The 18,622-nt window shown below is 41.6% G+C and overlaps 1 protein-coding gene across 1 annotated transcript in view; it reads left to right on the forward strand.

Moving 5' to 3' along the window:
* si:ch211-28p3.4 (zinc-binding protein A33) overlaps positions 1-18,067 on the forward strand; it is a 33,177-nt gene extending 15,110 nt beyond the window's left edge. The window contains exons 4-6 of the mRNA XM_014159315.2: positions 7,097-7,116; positions 10,689-10,831; positions 16,367-18,067. Coding sequence (XP_014014790.1) covers positions 7,097-7,116; positions 10,689-10,831; positions 16,367-16,944 — 741 coding nt within the window. The 3' untranslated portion in view covers positions 16,945-18,067. The remainder of the gene's footprint in view (positions 1-7,096; positions 7,117-10,688; positions 10,832-16,366) is intronic.
* Positions 18,068-18,622: the final 555 nt, after the last annotated feature.

Below are 18,622 nucleotides of genomic sequence, written 5' to 3' on the forward strand. Positions count from 1 at the left end.
ACTGACCACAACAAGTAAACACAACTACTGACCACACAACTACTGAACCACACAACTGACTACAATCACACAACTACTGACCACAACCACAAAACTACTGACCACAACTACTGACCACTACAGACTACAACTACTGACAAGTAATGACCACAACCAGCATCGGCCCGTGCTTACTGAGGTATAGCCTACAGCAGGGATGGGCAACTCCAGTCCTCAGGGGCCGGAGTAGTGTCACACTTTTTACCCATCCCTAGTCAACACAGCTGATGAAACTAATTGCATTCTAACTGAAGATTATGATTAGTTGATTATTGGTGTAAGATGTGTTAGCTGGGGCAAAAGTGTGTCACCAATCAGGCCACAGAGTACTGGAGTTTCCCATCCCTGGTCTACAGTGTCACCTGAAATGTAATTTTAGGAGTGCCTATCTTTGTGGTAGGCCTACTGTTTGTAAAACACAAAAAGAAAGATGGCCGGTCCGGACCAAAAAAAGACGTCCAAAAGACGTCAGCATCGGTCCGTGCTTACTGGGGTGTAGCCAACCAGGTCGCCCGCAATGGAATTTTATGAATGCCCATCCATGTGGTAGGCCCACAGTTTGTTAAACAGGCCGTTGCATTGGCTTTATTAGTCCTGATTCCCGTGACTAATCAGTTTGGCTATTTAAGGTCTGAATATCAGCTACCCAACTTTATCAGGAGGAGTTATCCAGAGCCTATTTGCAATGTGTTCACGCAGCGGGAAATACAGAAGTATTTTATTTTCGCTATGATCAGCTCGTAAAATTGTATGGATACAAACTGGAAACCACTGATCATTTAGTACACGGGATAAAACTCCTGAACAGCAGTTGTGAGTAGCCTGACTGTTCATTCCATATTGTCCATTTTACTTTGACCTGTCCTGTTTTTGGGATATGTGACTTGTTTCAGGAAACTAGGCGTATGTCGTACATCACTACTTCACAGAAAAGCCTTCTGGAACATGTGAACTTTCATGTGCCTTAATAACAAACTTGTATGCCATCTGTAAATACAAATCAATTTTTTAAATTACGAGCCTAGTTGGTTTAGCAACAGAAAAAGTCAGCAACCTTCCCGCTAGCCAAGATTGACTTAGATAATGAGTGGGCTGGACATGCCGAGAGATGAGTTCGGATTGGTCTGCCATGTAGCTCGCTTCTGTCTATAACATGAGCTGGTCAGTATGTGCTGGTAATCCTTTCTAACTCTGCTTTTTTGAAAGATATCACGTAGTAGAACTGCATAAGAATTGCTCTCCACTTTTTCAAGGACCGAGTTTTGAAATCAGTGTAATTCGAATTTGATGGCTAAGGAGATGGACAAAATTCTGGCCTTTGATTGAAAATATGCAGACGGAGTCGAAAAGAGAGCACTGTTGTATAAAACGCCTGTCTCCGGATTACATCTTCAAACTAAGAGCAACCATGACATCCGTGACAGAGAGGGAGAAGCGTCCATCCATGTATACGGGTAAGATAGTCTAGCTAAAAACATATTCAGATATTACATGTTTCTAATTTTGTCAGAAAGTTATTTTCATTTCAAGTTAAAGTGTACTGTTAGCTAGCTATCTAACGTTAGCTGGCTGGCTCACTAGCTAACGTTATGTGTATGATCTGTGTAGTTATATTATTCGTATTTCAGAGTCATTTGCATTGCTAGTTATAGCCTAATTTTAGCTAGCTAACACTGAACCTGGTTGGTTAGCTACCTGCAGATTGTAACGATCGTCTGAAAGAGGGGACCAAGATGCAGCATGGTTAGTGCTCATCATGAAATGTATTTACTGAGAACACTTTAGACAAAATAACAAAACGACCAACAGTACCGTCAGGTGCAAAACACTAAACAGAAATAACTACCCACAAAACCCCAAAGGAAAACAGGCTGCCTAAGTATGGCTCCCAATCAGCGACAACGATGTACAGCTGTCCCTGATTGAGAGCCATACCTGGCCAAAACAAAGAAATACAAAAACATAGAAAAAAGGACATAGAATGCCCACCCAAATCACACCCTGACCAAACCTAAATAGAGACATAAAAAGGCTCTCTCAGGTCAGGGTGTGACACAGATTCATGTAGCGTAGTAATGTTATGAGTTGGGGTTATGGTTCATTGTTTAGCTAGCTACCTACATGTCTAAAAAAAAAGACTCCCCTATGCAACTAACCATTTCAATAGAACGTTAATCATTTCGTTGCAATAACTGTCGATAGACGTATCTGGTAAATTTGCTCTAGCTTTCTGCTCCGATTTCAGAGCACTCTCATCTGAGTGAGCCAGAGCGCAGAATAACTTACGAATTAATGAACGCTCAACACCCTTTGAAAATGGCTGGTGTCAGTAAACGTTGGCAAAAAAGCGTCATTAAATTGTTGTCTGCAGCACAGTTTCAGTCACCAACACTCTGGATAACATAAAAACAGCCTTACCAGCTCTGCTAGGGCGAGTCAAATGGTCAGAGTGAGCTGTTGTCTCATTTGTGTCTGGAAGTAGCTAACAAAGTAGCCAACCTTAGCCAGTTACCTTGGGTGCTTGACTGCTGTTAGGTCAGAATGCTCGGATCAACCCTACTCTTCGGCCAGAAAGTCCAGTGTGCACTCTGAACGCTCCGAAAGCGAAACACTCTGAATTTACAAACTGACAATCTGACAACGCTCTGAGTTTATGAACGCCCAGTGCTCTCTCTGAGCACACTCTGGCACTCGACATTAAATGTAAAACACAAACGTAGTATAAACCAGCCTTTAGTCTTGAAATCTTGGATGTTTAATACATGGCCTCACATGTGAATCCTTAAATAGATGGGTGGGGCTAAGGCTTTAGAGGGTTTGAACGATCCTGAATGGGTGTAGACACAGAAGAGCACTCAAGTAGGTCTACCAAAACATTCAAGGGCCATTTCCTCAAAAGTGAGGTTACAAGTTTATCAACTTTCAAAGCAGAATTACTTTCCCATTGTTCCTCAACTGTAATGTATGATATACTATTTTCTAGCTCTGAGTCTCTACTTTTATCCAATGTAAAAAACACAATTTTGCTACATAAGACCGAATCGAGACGGTCGGTCACATATTGCTAAAGGCCTGTTTTGTCTGCATGCTGTTGTTCACTGATTGATTTGCAGCACGTTCCTGGCTATGCCTTGTTTTTGGGCCAGATCCACAGCTGAGCAATTTAAGGTGTACTGAAAAATTCATCCTAAAGTATTCTGAAACATGAAATGCAGTGCTTAATTTGAGCCGACAGGATCCGGCATCTCTCCATTTTGGACTGTTTCCTTCCGGAACCAATTTGGCCAGATCCAGTACCTCTCTGGGCATGAATGTTTTTTCTCTCACTTTTTGCAATGTAATCAATTGAATAAAATAGATAATTTGAGTTTCTTCTTCATTAATTCTCCTGCCCCCCAAAAAACACAATGTGAAAAAGTAGATTTTCATTACAGGCCTGATAGTCCGAGAGTTGATTCAGGTTGGGCCGGCCCGGGCTTATGGTTTGCGCAACATTGTAACCTACAGTATATTTGAGACAAGCGGGCACTGTGTGAGAAGCGCACCTGTTTCTCTCAGAACTAGAAGGAGATTAACTTTTTATGATCTTTCTCCATTTCTCTGCTCTGATAGCCGTGAGCCTGCAACTCTCCTCTCTCCAGTGTTGCACTTTGTAATCTATATCCTTATAGAATCATAGCCGTGCGAACGGTTCTGGAGGAGCTGCATCACCCCTAATAAATTTGCCAAAGTTATAGAATTACTGCTATCTGTTCAGAAAGAAATGAAATAATTTAGAATAGCTTACTACACCATGAGAAGGCCTATAATTTAGCCACAAAGGATCAATCAATCTATTTAAAAAAAAAAAATATTATCTGTCTCATAACCCCTTACACCCATGTGTTTCAAAACTCCTTAACGTTGGTGGCAGCTCAGTTGCCACTAGTTTTAGTTTTACAAAACACTTCATTTTAACAATGAATTAGCACACAATACAGCGGATGTATAAGAAAATACAGTATATTGAACTTTAGTGACTTTTCTACCAAAACCAAAGTGTGGATTGCAGTCACTTCTTAGAGCAGTCTAATCTCAGTTAACCCAGAACTAAAATATTGTGTAATTTGGTCAGCTGCGTGATTCAATTTTGGGTCCATATGTCACACTCTGACGTAGAGAGCTGTTTTTTTTCTCTGTTTAGTTAGGTCAGGGTGTGATAGAGGGTGGGCATTCTATGTTTGCATTTCTATGTTTTGGCCGGGTATGGTTTCCAATCGGAGGCATCTGTCTATCGTTGTCTCTGATTGGAAGCCATACTTAGGCAGCCTTTTTTTCTTTTAGTTTCCGTGGGTAGTTGTTCTCCGTTTAGTTGTTATGTTGCCTGACGGAACTGTTTGCTGTCGTTTTGTTTCTTTTGTATAAGTGTTCGTTTTTCATTAAAATATATTATGAGCACGCAACACGCTTGGTCTCCTCTATACGACGCATGTGACAGAACCTCCCACCACCAAGGGACCAAGCAGCGTGATATGGAGCTATGGACAATTAAGGAGATAAGGAGGAGTATATCTTGGGTTTTGGAGGAGTTAGGGGCAGGAGAGGAGCGCCTCCCAGGGGAACAGGTATTGGACAAGTGTCGTGGCCTACCAGGGAGGAACGAGAGGCACCCCCCAAACATTTTTTTTGGGGGGGTCACACGGGTAGTTTGACTGGGCAAGGGGTGAGACCTGAGCCAACTATCCGTGCTTATTTTGGTGAGCATGTGCCTGCCTCTCGCACTCTCTCCAGTGCGCCTCCATAGCCCAGTACGTCCTGTGCCTGCTTCTCGCACTCTCTCTCCAGTGCGCCTCCATAGCCTGGTACGTCCTGTGCCTGCTCCTCGCACTCTCCCTCCAGTGCGCCTCCATAGTCCAGTACGTTCGGTGCCTGCTCCTCGCACTCTTCCTCCAGTAAGCCTCCATAGCCCAGTATGGCTGGTGCCTGCTTTGAGCACTCGGTCCTCAGTGCGTCTCCCCAGTCCGGTGAGACCTGTTCCAGCTCCACAAAGAAAGCCTCCAGTGATAATCAATGGTCCGAAGCCTGTAGAGATGATCCAGGGCACGAAGCCTGTAGGGATAATCCATGGCCCGGCACCTGTAGAGCTGATCCATGGCACGAAGCCTCCAGTGATGATCCATGGCGCGGAACCTGTAGAGATGATCCATGACAAGGAGCCTGCAGAAACGGTCCCTAGTCCGGAACCTACAACGACGCTCTCCAGTCCGGAGCCTCCGGCGACGCTTCTCAGTCCGGAGCCTCCGGCGACGCTCCTCAGTCCGGAGCCTCCGGCGACGCTCCCCAGTCCGCAGCCTCCAGCGACGGTTTGCAGCCCGGAGTCTTCAACGGCGGTCTTCAGCCCAGAGTCTTCAACGGCGGTCTGCAGCCCAGAGTCTTCAGCGGCGGTCTGCAGCCCAGAGTCTTCAACGGCGGTCTGCAGCCCAGAGTCTTCAGCGGCGGTCTGCAGCCCAGAGTCTTCAGCGGCGGTCTGCAGCCCAGTGTCTTCAGCGGCGGTCTGCAGCCCAGAGTCTTCAGCGGCGGTCTGCAGCCCAGAGTCTTCAGCGGCGGTCTGCAGCCCAGAGTCTTCAGCGGCAGTCTGCATCCCAGAGTCGTCAGTGGCGGTTGGCGTCCCAAAGCCTCCAGCAATGATCCACGGTCTGGTTCCTCCGGACACACAGAAGCGGGGGGATCAGTGGGCGGTGGGGGTGCTACGCCCTGAACCAGAGCCGCCACCAATTATAGATGCCCACCCGGACCCTCCCCTATAGGTTCAGGTTTGCGGCCGGGAGTCCGCACCTTTGGGGGGGGGGGTACTGTCACGCTCTGACCTAGAGAGCTGTTTTTTCTCTGTTTAGTTAGGTCAGGGTCTGATAGAGGGTGGGCATTCTATGTTTGCATTTCTATGTTTTGGCCGGGTATGGTTTCCAATCGGAGGCAGCTGTCTATTGTTGTCTCTGATTGGAAGCCATACTTAGGCAGCCTTTTTTCCTTTAGTTTTCGTGGGTAGTTGTTCTCCGTTTAGTTGTTATGTTGCCTGACTGAACTGTTTGCTGTCGTTTTGTTTCTTTTGTGTAAGTGTTCGTTTTTCATTAAAATATATTATGAGCACGCGACCCGCTGCGCCTTGGTCTCCTCTATACTACGCATGTGACACCATAGGTGTTAGAAATTGGGAGTTCCGGTTTGCGAAGTCCTCACCGTCAGCAAAAGGAAGCTCTTCCTCGTGTCCTTGCAACAGTTATTTCACAACAGTTTTTGTGAATAAAATGTTCTATATGTTCCCTTTAACATCCAGTTTTGTGTGCTTATTCTTTTACCATTGATACATTTTAGGCTATTTTGAGATCTTAATGTACATCAGGTACTGCTGGAAAGTCTACCAATGGCATATGCATCTCTTTGTGAGAAATTACACTGGTCACTGAAAATATTTATAAAGTATTTATAAAGTATAAATAGCCCACACTTTTGATGAGGCCACACAAAAAAGATTTAAATAATTATTAGTAAATGATTTATAAGGACCTACATCTTATGAATGGAGTAATGATTAAGTTATTATAAAGTGCTACCAAATATTGTTTCTAAAATATTGTTTCTGTAGTTAATAAATGATTCCAGTGGTTGATGTTCATGCTGAAGTTAATTGTGGGCCCTTATGCTTTGTCATCATTGTTAGTGAATGAGTGTAAATGTCTGGAAAATCACAAGCTATATAATGGGAAATCACATATGTATTAGCGAATGCTACCAAAGTGCTACCGAAATGGGGACCTAAAGCTAGCTGACAAGCTAGCTAAAGGGTGGCAGTAGTGGCAGATGTTACTGTATGGCTCATTGAATGGCAAGCCAAGGGAAGCAGATATCATGTTTTAAATGTCCTTCTTACAGGTGGGAGCTAGCATTGCGGTAGAATTGGGAACCAGCATGGATCCTATTTGGTAGATTTGATTGAATCTGGATGCAATAAACCAATATAACTTTCTGATTGATTACGATTTGATCTCTGGCCTCTAACTGATTTGTAATCTCCATACAGGATGCGGAAACGGAGAGAAGGTATGTATCAGGAAACACATTTTTTGGTTACAATTTGGAACTTTCATGTACACCTCTTTCCATGACATAGACTGACCAGGTGAATCCAGGTGAAAGCTATGATCCCTTATTGATGTCACTTATTAAATCCACTTCAATAGTTGGAGATGAAGGGGAGGAGACAGGTTAAAGAAGGATTTTTAAGCCTTGAGAAAATTGAAACATGGATTGCGTATGTGTACCATTCAAAGGGTGAATGGACAAGACAAAAAATGTAAGTGCCTTTGAACTGGGTATGGTAGTAGGTGCCATGCGCACCGGTTTGTGTCAAGAACACAACCATGGGAAGCATTGGAGTGAACGCTTTCGAGCCCTTGTAGAGTCCATGCCCTGATGAATTGAGACTGTTCTGATGGCCAAAGAGGGGTGAAATATATTTTTTTTACTGAGTGGAATGGCTGCGTGACCAGACTCTCAGGACGCCTGCTAAAATACCGTACATTCTGCGCATGTGCTACTTTCCACAATTGTTTTTAATTCCAGTAGTCTGCTGCTGCTCCCCCCTCCTTTCCTGTTCTACTCACCCTGAGGTGATGATCAGATGTCTTTGTCCGTTGTAAGACATGTTGTACAAACAACGACATGATCAACCATACAAATCGAATTTACCGCCTACACACATTGCAACCTGAGTGCAGCAGACTGATCACATGTTGAGAAAAACTCTGGTTACCGCTAGGTGCCAAACGTTCGGCTGCTCAGAAGTGGAAAAGGCAACTCTTGCAAATTTCAATGATGCGCTGTCGAATAAATCGTGTGTTCCATGATCATTGAGAAGCAAAATAACAGTTTTATGTTATTGATGGTTAAAACACAGATTATTTGGCCCCAGTGCAATGTAAATACAGGACTAGTGTCGTGTCTTTGGGTTACCATTAAACGGAAGATATGTTTATCAATTAGCGCCCTGTAATTATTATCACGCGATTAAACTGATTAATCGTTTAATTGTAATTAACTAGGAGATCGGGGCACCAAGGAGAATATTCAGATTACAAAGCTATAATTTTCCTAATATAACTTTCCTGTACTATAATATTCTATTCTATTATAGTATAGGCCGATTATCTTGTGGTTTAAATGGTGTATTTTACCTCTAGTCCAGTCTCATTCCAAATGTCGTAAATTGTTGTATCTGCACGAACCCAGTCTTTACTAAAATCATCCATACATCAATTGTCTTAAAATCATTTATTTACTACACTAAGTAATTAACAGAAAAACATACAAACAGTAATTATCGTCACAAAGGATTGGTATAGGAATGTGCCCTTGTGGGCTAAACAGGCAGGTCGGCCTGTTGAACAATGGATCATAAAAGGTCAGCTGTGGCAGTTACACAGAGTTCATTAATATGAACAATTGACAATTGAAGGCTCACTCATTCGGGAACAATTGCAATCAATATATATTTACGCTCATGTGTCGTCGTGATCCTTGTTCGAGAGTTATTTTCTGTTGGGGAGTTTTGTCCGCGTTCTCTCTCTCTCTCTCGGTTAGAATGGATCTTTCAGAGCGACATTCATTAATGTCGTCATCGAATGGTTGTTTCGTTGGTCTTCGCGTTCGATGATATAATTTACTTAGCTGTAGACTAATAATTAATATCAAAGACTTGTTCTTATTCTGTCGGTATCAATAGTCTAAAAGTTAACCACGTGGTATGGTTCACTTTCAGTAGAGGAATTAGATGGTAGAACCTATGTGGCCACGGAGTGTAGGCCTGGTCTCAAGAAATGTAAATCAGGGGGTGTTTTATAGTGCCCATAGAACAGGCTTGTCAAATGACGGGTCCCTGGGGGCGTGCCTATGACTGAGTTAGATTTGGTTACAGAAATACAATTCTATCACATTACATCAGTACAATAGCATCTCAATGTCTTACAAAAGCTTTATCCTTATTAATACATTCCATACACCCATATGATGCAAGTCTTAAGCTGATGCTATTATATAAACAGTTTTATGGTAATATGGCTATATTGTCTCTTCTGAGTATCACAAAATTGTACCAAGCGGATCAGTTCGTAGCTGGATTCTTCACCAATCTTCCATACCTTCTCCAGAACACAAAATGTCGCTTGGCTCTCCAATTCTATGAGTTGGAAGAATTTCCTGTGTCTCTCTATGGGCCATGTGGCCAGAGACTCTCCTGGAATTTTAGAGGTTTTACGACCCTTTACACACAGGGTGGATTGGGGGGGGGGGGGGTAGGTTGGGTGGTGGTGCAACAGGGAGGGGGTCAACTGTCCTCCCTGTACCATAAGAGGCCAACGTCATGACACTAGGCTACAAGTTACATGTAGGCTTGGTTATGTTGTCTTGTAGGCTAAATGCATTTGGTCATGTCGTCCTAAAGTAGCCAGCAAAACATATATTTCAGTGGAGGCTGCTGAGGGGAGGACGGCTCATAATTATGGCTTGAATGGAGCGAATGGAATGGCATCAAACACATGAAAGACACGTGTTTGATGTATTTGATAACATTCCACCTATTCCGCTCCAACCATTACCATGAGCCTTTCCTCTCCAATTAAGGTGCCACCAACCTCCTGTGATATCTTTTTTGGAATGCTCATTTCAAATCTCCTCTGTGCTTTTATTTTATCTGAGCAGCAGCTACTTTAAAAGTAATGCATATGCAGAACATTATATGGTTGTTTAGCTATGGGGAAGAGGCGTCCTGGGGGACGGGGTGGGACGATCTAGTCAATTTATTAATAGTGTGTTGTAACGCCCTGGCCATAGAGAGGTTTTTTTTTGTTCTTTATTTTGGTTAGGCCAGGGTGTTACATTGGGTGGGCGTTCTATGTTCATTTTTCTATGTTTTTGTATTTCTTTGTTGTGGGCCGTGTGTGGCTCCCAATCAGGCACAGCTGAAGTTCATTGTTGCTGATTGGGAGTCACACATAAGGAGCCTGTTTTTCCTTTGGGTTTTGTGGGGGATTGTTTCTGTTTAGATATTTTCCTAACAGGACTGTTTTGCTGTCGTGGTTTTGTTCATTTTTGTAGTGTTCTCTTTTGTTCTATTCAATTCCAAGATGAACACTAACTCCGCTGCACCTTGGTCAACTCTCTCTCCCGACAGCCGTTACATGTGTACACTATTTATAATGTATTTTATATTGTATATCTTAATGATCCTGACAAAGTATCGGCCATCTTGAGTGGAAATTGATACATAAAAGGAAACATAACCTATAATAAACCTTCTCATAAGACATTGTAAAAGCTCTAATCTTGGCAACCCATAGCCAAATGTTGCATGAGCACTGATTCTAGGATGTTGAGATTGGTGCAGGCGGCTGAACCAGGGCGGATCTTCTTAATGCTTACTTACTTATTGCTTGTTTACTGTGCTTATTCAAGTTTTCATAACGTGTTACCCATTTTTCTGTTAATGGTGTTTGCTGTGTGAGTATGACATCACATTTTATGTATGTTTTTGCATATGTACCACAATGGTCAAATAAACCTACATCTAAGAGTATCTGTGTGTGTATGTACCAATTTCTCTGCTTCCTTCTCTCCAGAATAGCAGAGACGATGAAGGCTACGGATCCAGAATTGCTTCAGGTGGATGAATTTAAAAATGAACAGCTCTTGAGTTTAACCATCAACCTCCTGCTTTTCATCCGGTCCCAGGTCCCTGTCACCAAGAAACTCTTTCAGAGCTGTGAGTTCAATATCGATTTATTTAAAGATCCTGTGCAATCACTTTTATTACATTAAGTGTTCATTAAGCCACAAGCTACAGATTTATAAACACTTTTCAAAATATATTTTCCTCCAAAATACTTTTACAATCTGAAAACATTTTTTAAACTGAAATGAATTGATTGCTTTTACGCTGGGAAAGTGGGAGGATATTATTGTCCAGGACCACAGCTGTGGTTCATTCACTTTTGCAGCCATGCTGTTGGCACTTAAACATTGTAAATGGGTGTACTAACCATCAAACATTATTGTGGAATGTTGTAATTCACGTTGACGTCAGAAATGTTTTTTCGACATGATTTTTCCCCAAAATAATTGAACTAGCTTTATCCTAGTATTTTGGTCATTTGGGAAGCTTTGAGTTGTCGCGTGTATTAATGTTGTTGTAATCGGACAAAACAAGTATCGTAATGGATATGGGCAATTGTCCTGATACTATAAGAATCCTAATATTTTTTGTTATTATCGGGAAAAAAGTAATTTCCTTGTGCCAGTGCAAATCTTTCAATCAAGTGCGAGGTGCTACGTGGTCGAAATAACTCAACTGTCTAGTTTGCCTGTCTGTAAAAATATCCTGCTGCACTGATTGGATAGAGAAGTGATCATCTGATCACTTCTCTCATATTTCAGTCTGTCATTTAGATTGCTGCTGCCTCCTGTAAGCCTGCTACTATGATAAAACAGGACGTTTGCTAGCATAGTATCTAACAAGCGGGGCGAGGGTAGGGAAAAGAAGATAAAATGCTGATGCGCATTCTGACTGAGTGACAGCCAACTTGTCTGCCCGCTGCAAATAGAGGACACACAGACTTTTAGGTCTATAAATGCGCAGGAAGATTTTGGTATTTTGCCAACATCTACTTTGGCATATTAAAACACTTTCATGTTTTTCGATCACGAGTATCATCCGACTATCAACTGTCATTTTACGAATACAATTACAAATACGAGTATGGCCAGGTCGACACACCCCTAGAAAGCAGATCAATCAGATGGCCTTCCTACCAGTTCTAAACTATGGCGACATCATCTACATGAATGCAGCTGCTGCTCGTTTTATCACGGGCGACTGGTTTTGCACTTACCATTGCATTCTCTACACTCTAAAAAAATGCTATTTTTTTTATTTTCTGTAACCCAGCGCTGAGTCACTATATTACATACCCAGCACTGGGTTATTTTGACCCAGCACTGGGTTATTTTGACCCAGCACTGTTGGGTTACGTGAATGACCCAACACGTTGAGTTACTTTATTTACCCAAAAATGTGGTTATTTTGACCCAGCAGTGGATTGCTTTTTACTCTTTTGCTGGGTTATTGTTATTCATGTCTTTTTGTTATTTCTTACTTTATTGCTGGTAAAACATTTTTAGAGTCTGTACATTTTCTAAAGGTAGCAATCCGTCTAACAACAACAATCAATTTTACAACGTTACTACACAGTCTATGAAATTCTTAAATTGACATATGGCCAATCATGACAAATTGTAGATAAAATGCTAAATGTTTATTGGCAGATATTAATTTCAGCTACAAAATGAAGTCATGCTAAAGATAAGACAAATAAGGAACACACAAATAAACAAAAATTTGAGGCACAATCCATGATTTGAAAAACACAGCAGCCCTAGCAATTAAAATTAAAGCTGAGGAAAGGGGCTGAAGAAAAGTAAACACTTTACACTCTACTCACCCAACCCCTTCCAGGTATACATTTTCAAATCAAATCAAATTTATTTGTCACATACACATGGTTAGCACAAGTGTAGTGAAATGCTTGTGCTTCTAGTTCCGACCATGCAGTAATATCTAACAATTGGAATTGTTGTAAAACAACAACGAAACATGTCTTGGTGAATGCCAGGGAGTAGAGGTGATTGTCCCTGAGAATGAAGGGTTTGGGTCTCTTGTTCTTTTGGTTGCCTGGCGGAGATATTCAGCCATATTGGTGTTGTTAGGCCCGAGACGAAGTGGCACGGCAAACTGTGCCAATATATCCTGCAAACACCGGCTTCGAGGTTATTATCACTTTTATACAACGGGTTACCAACATATTAAAATAATGATTGACATATCTAAATAAAAAAATATATTTTGATGAATTTATTCATACTATTTCATCCTTCCACAAGATATAGTCCCGACACAAATCTAGGGTTGCTACCCAAGCCGGCTGGTTGTTCGTTCTATCGGTTTGGTTGCTAGAGACGCGACCCAGTCGTTCAGTCTTTTTGTTCTATATCTATGAACGCGATCCAGTCGTTTGTTCCAAATGTTTCATTGCCATACTGGCAGGCAACGTTCTTAACACTTGCTTGCTAGCTAGCCAACTATGGCTTACTTACAGTCAAGTCAAAAAGTGCAGCCAGAATAACAGCAAAGTAGCTGTGTATGCATTTGTTTAAGCTGTTTTCTAGTGACATTTATTTGGATACATCCATAACAATGAGCTAATGAGGCGAGATTTCGCCTAGCATTGAAAATGTGCTCACTCGTCAGGACACTGTTGTTCAGAGGAGCTAGCAAACAACACAGCTAACACAATCACTTCAAACTGAAGCTGGAAACACTGCAAACTAGCTGCACTTTATTTCATTTGACCTTTTTTCAATTGACATTTGTTTGTATACTGTATATCCATAAAATGTATGCCAGCTGACTCATGATTTCGACAGGCTAAGATACGCTGCCTGCCTGTCTGTCTCGTCCCGACACATTCATTACTATGGGACAGCTGGAGATCGAATTTGAATATTGAAACAATGTTGCAAATGTCGGAGAGACAGAAAGCAAGGTTTATACAAATCTCCCCGCTGTTGAAAATGAAATGTTAGTCTAAAAGAAATGTGATATAATGTCTAGGTGCTTTTTATAGTGGAGATCAAGTTTATAACGTGCCTTGCTGGGCTGATGAGACAGTGGATTGCGCAGTCAGAAGGAACAGAGTAAATAGGTATTTTAATGTCATAGATTTAGCCGGTGGTAACTTGTGGAATAGACACCGGATGGAATGTAGTTTTAATCTATCAGCATTCAGGATTAGGCTCACCCATTGTATAATATTCAATATTCCACGTATTCCATGTATACTTACGGGACATTATGACTTTTGGGCCTCATCAATGCATGGGTGGGCAGTCTTCTTTCCAACTCGTTACACTGTTGGTGGGAAAAGCACTCTCAGGACCATGTCGTCTTTAGTATCTGGGGGACAAAGACATAAAAAGCTTTTATGGGACAGACAAAATGGATAAAAGTGGATTAACATTTGAGACACTACTTTAATTTCTATATGTAGCTTCCTGAACTCGGTACACTTGGGGTGGGAGAAACACTCTCAGGACCATGTCCTCTTTGTATCTGGGCAGTCGGTGACAAAGGCATAACGTTAACACAGTTTAAGTGGAGAGTCAAACTGGATAGCCTAAACTTGGATGTACAATTTAGACACTCCTTTCATTTCAATATAATGTTAAAGTAACTGTCTGCATCCACATTGAGACTAGCTAGCCAGCTTACTAGCTAACTCAGAAACAATTAGGCTATAAAATCCACCATTAAAACATGAGTTATAAGCTTGCCAACTAGCTACAACCATGTTAAATTAACTCAGAGACAGGGAATAGGCCTAGCTAGCTTAATATAATATATAGCTAGCTAGCCAAACCGTATGAGAAACCTATTTAGAGCTAGCTAGCTAGCTAAACTATCTAGCTAAGTTTGCTAGCTAGCTTGCTCGATAAGATTATCTAACATTGTCAATGACTGATATAATATTTAATTATGATTATTAAACCTGAATGGATAATTAGTAATGTTAGCTTGCTAGATTTTTACTCGTCGTTTTTGGTCAGCCACTACACCTTGCCCAGTTGTCTGTCGAAAAGTAATTCCACTCAGCGCCCGTGTTGTGCCGAAAATCTCCCCCCTGCCGTAATTCTCCCTCCCCTTCTAATTTCCTTAATTTTGTAGCTAGAGTCTAATACTTTCTATGGCACACATCAAGTACTTTCTATAGAACAAACTTTGTCAGGATAGGCAACCAAAATTAATAATGAATGTATGTGTGTTATATTAAACATAGAGGGAGAAAAATGTTGGCAAGCAATACACATTTCAGAACAACTATGGCTGAATTATTATCCTTACACTTTCAAAAATACTATTCGAATAAGACATGGGAGAGATGAAGAATTTTGAGATTTATTTATAGACTAATACAAATCAGTAGCGGATTTAGGTACGGGCGGCATCTTGCCCCCATATGTGGGCGGGCGCGGGCCGTGAAGAGGGGGTTCGCCCATGGCGCCATACAAGGTAGAACCACCATATACACTTGAAACAAATAGCCAAACCGAAAACTGCAGACAAAAATGCTTTCTGCTGCTAAGATCAGTGAAATGTTAGCTATACGGACAATGGAGTGAAGAGTAGAAATCTCAACTAGCAAGCAAGTCACAGCAATGAACGCGAAGGGGGGGGGGGGGAGAATTCTAGCAGGGGGGAGATTTTTGGCACAACACCGGCTAGTCGACGAGATTAGGTAAATTGAGAACACTTTCTTTAACCTCAATGTCAACTTCTTTTCTACATTGCATTGTTGTTTTTAGCTGTAAAGATGATGTATTTGGGATGTTTTCAGTGTATTTTGAACGCTTTAGACAATGTGATTAATCACAAGAAAAAAAAAGGGTGCACTAAAATTACAAAAAGTGAATTTGAGTTAACTGATTAACTTGGACAGCCCTAGTTTCTTTGTATTTCCTTTGTCTGTTTCCTTTGCTCCTGCTTTGATTGTGTAATTGCTTGGTCTTGTAATGCTTTTACCACAAATTTGAACATTTTCTAATCTGAGAGTCCTGAAATGCTGGGAATCCTGAGATTCATGTTCATTCCGGAAATGGTATTTAAAACCATAATGTAACGATCTTCGCTATATGAGCCCAGTACAGTTCCCACCAAGTGGTTTAATCCTATTGGTGCGATGCCTATGGTGTTTGCTTTTCATGCCAGTGACCCAGGTTCCTGCCCCGTCGTTTGCTACATTGGTGTCTGAAGTGGGATGGCGGCTGTGAGGCAATTGGAACGCACAGCCCAGATGTGTGAGGAGGCTGAGTAGTCTAAGCAAGGGGACGTGTATTCCCCTTTGTAGCGGGCAGTGTAGCAATCCTAACTATGAGCTGTGCTACAATTCCCACCAAGTAGTATTGGCGCCATGCGTAGGGTGTTTGCCTTTCACGCCATTCACCTGGTTTCGCTTCCCTGCCCTGCCATTTGCTATAATACCCAATGAAATATATCAAACATTATTGTATGTGCCACTTTAAATCACAAAATAATAAAAACATGTATTAATCTATTAGCGGTTTAATTGCTCACGCAATAAAAATATAATGCATTCTGATGAATGCTATTGACGGCAAAAACCTATTCTCTTTATAGTCTTATTAGAAATATGTATTTAATTGCTCAATTTATGTGTGTTTTACTTAGATGCCTCTGACGTTGTCCTTGACCCTACCACTGCCCACCCGAAACTTATAATTTCCCCTAAGGGTGACTTGGCAGAGTACACGGACACCTGGCAAGAAGTCCCAGAGAACCCCTCACGCTTCGACACCACCCTCAACGCCATCAGCCAGCAGGGCTTCCGAGAGGGACGTCACTATTGGGAGGTACAGGTAAGTGGGAAGACCTACTGGGAGATAGGTCTCACCTACCCAAGCATCCCACGCAAGGGCCGTGAGGAGGACTGCTGGCTGGGCCGTGGAGACGAGTCTTGGGCAATGGAGTTCTTTAATGGGGACTACACAGCATGGCATGACAGGGTGGCCCATGCGCTCCCTGTGGTGGCCGGACAGCACTTCACTCGCATCGGTATTTACTCCAGCTTCCCCGGGGGCCTGGTGTGCTTCCTGGGGGCCGACACTATGACCCCTCTCCACTGCTTCTATGTCGCCACCTTCACCAATGTCCTCCACCAAGCTGTGTGCCCTGGGCACGACAATCAGGGGTCCAACTGGAAGCCCCTTAAGATTTGCGATGCCTCACGCTCTGCCCCTACCCTCTGATGGAGGACAAATGCTAAGGGTGGAGGGAATGGGGGTGGTATATAACTTTTGTCATGTGTTTCTTTTGTGTGTTATGAACCATGCACACCAAGTCTGATTTTTTTTCTGCACACCTGGTCTGACTGTCTGGTGCTGCAATCTTATGTCCGCTTCCAATCCAAACAAGTTTGTGTATGTGTAAAAACTGACTAGCCTATATACATTTCCAGGAGCTTGAAACACACACCTAATGTTGAAACATTTGTTTCTACACCCTTCGGACTTTGTGTGCAGGCCCTTAGGCAAAGTTTTCATTTAGCTAAATTGATTTATTGTACATCCAGGATTAGCATGTGTATGCGACGTTTGTACGACAAAAATAACACACAATTCATTTTACAATACAATTCTTCATGTTTAATACAATAAAATGGTGTTTACATAGTCATTCCTTTGATGTGAAGTAATTTAAACAGTGTATTGCCCCAGATTCAAAAGGAGCCATAGTAAATTCACAATATTTCCTTTTTTATAGAATTTGTCTTCCTTTTCTATATAATAATTTTTCTATTTTTCTTTTCAAATATATTCCTGAGTACAATAGCATTTAAACCTGGAAAGCATTTAAAATATGATTTCCCCCTTCAACTCTATTCCAAAACAAGTGGAGCAAACACTCCTTTTAGTACAGGTTGGGCACTACATCACTGATTCATGTGTCGAGAGGATTCAAGAGTGCCATCTGTGTGATTGACAGGTATGTGTAGAATAGGTAACATGTCTACTCGGTTGCCAGCATACTGTTCACTACTGTGGCTTATAGAATAATTTTGTAATCATGTAAAAAATAAAATAAGAAAATGACTGATGAAATTAAACAAAGACTGTAAAAAGAAAATGGCAAAGAAATTCAAGATGGCACCGAATGTTTTCCTGAAGTTACTAGCAATCCGTAGTTGCAATCCTGTAAATTGCTCTGGAACGTTGCAGAAACATTGGAACAATGCAGTGTGCGAATTAGTACAGGTGAATTGTGAATGATAAGACTTGTAACCACCAGTAATAGCTGCCTCTGCAGATGACAGAGTATTTCTGGCTTTGGGACAAACATGAATATGCAATAACAAACTTAAATCTGTGAATGTGTGCTTTTGAAGAGCAACAAAGCACTGGCAATTGAATGTATTCATGATCAAATGTATGTGATTTTGGGTAAAATGTTAATGCATTTGATTTTGAAATTGAAGGATAAGGCCTGGTGCCTTTAACCATGGTAATGCTATAACTGTGACAATTTACCACACTGATATACAGTGAAACAATGGTTATTTGTGCTTTTGAGGCCAGATTCAATTCACTTATCACATGGATTACCTCCATTTCGACAAAGAAATTAAGGCATATGTTGTTTTACTTCAAACTCAACATTATTAGAAAATTGTTCACAAATAATGTTGTGCAAGAAATAAAAACAATGAATTTTGTGAATTTGTCAACATAAAAACAAGTTAAATTAACCAAGGCCATTTATAAGACATTGATACACTGAGTATACCAAACATTAGGAACACCTTCCTAATATTGAGTTGCACTCACCCTCCTTTTGCCCTTAGAACAGCCTCAATTCGTCGGAGCATGGAGTCTACAAGGTTTTGAAAGCATTCCACATGGATGCTGGCCCATGTTGACTCCAATGTTC

Source organism: Salmo salar, chromosome ssa19, assembly GCF_905237065.1.
Source record: "Salmo salar chromosome ssa19, Ssal_v3.1, whole genome shotgun sequence".
Taxonomy (NCBI): Eukaryota; Metazoa; Chordata; class Actinopteri; order Salmoniformes; family Salmonidae; genus Salmo; species Salmo salar.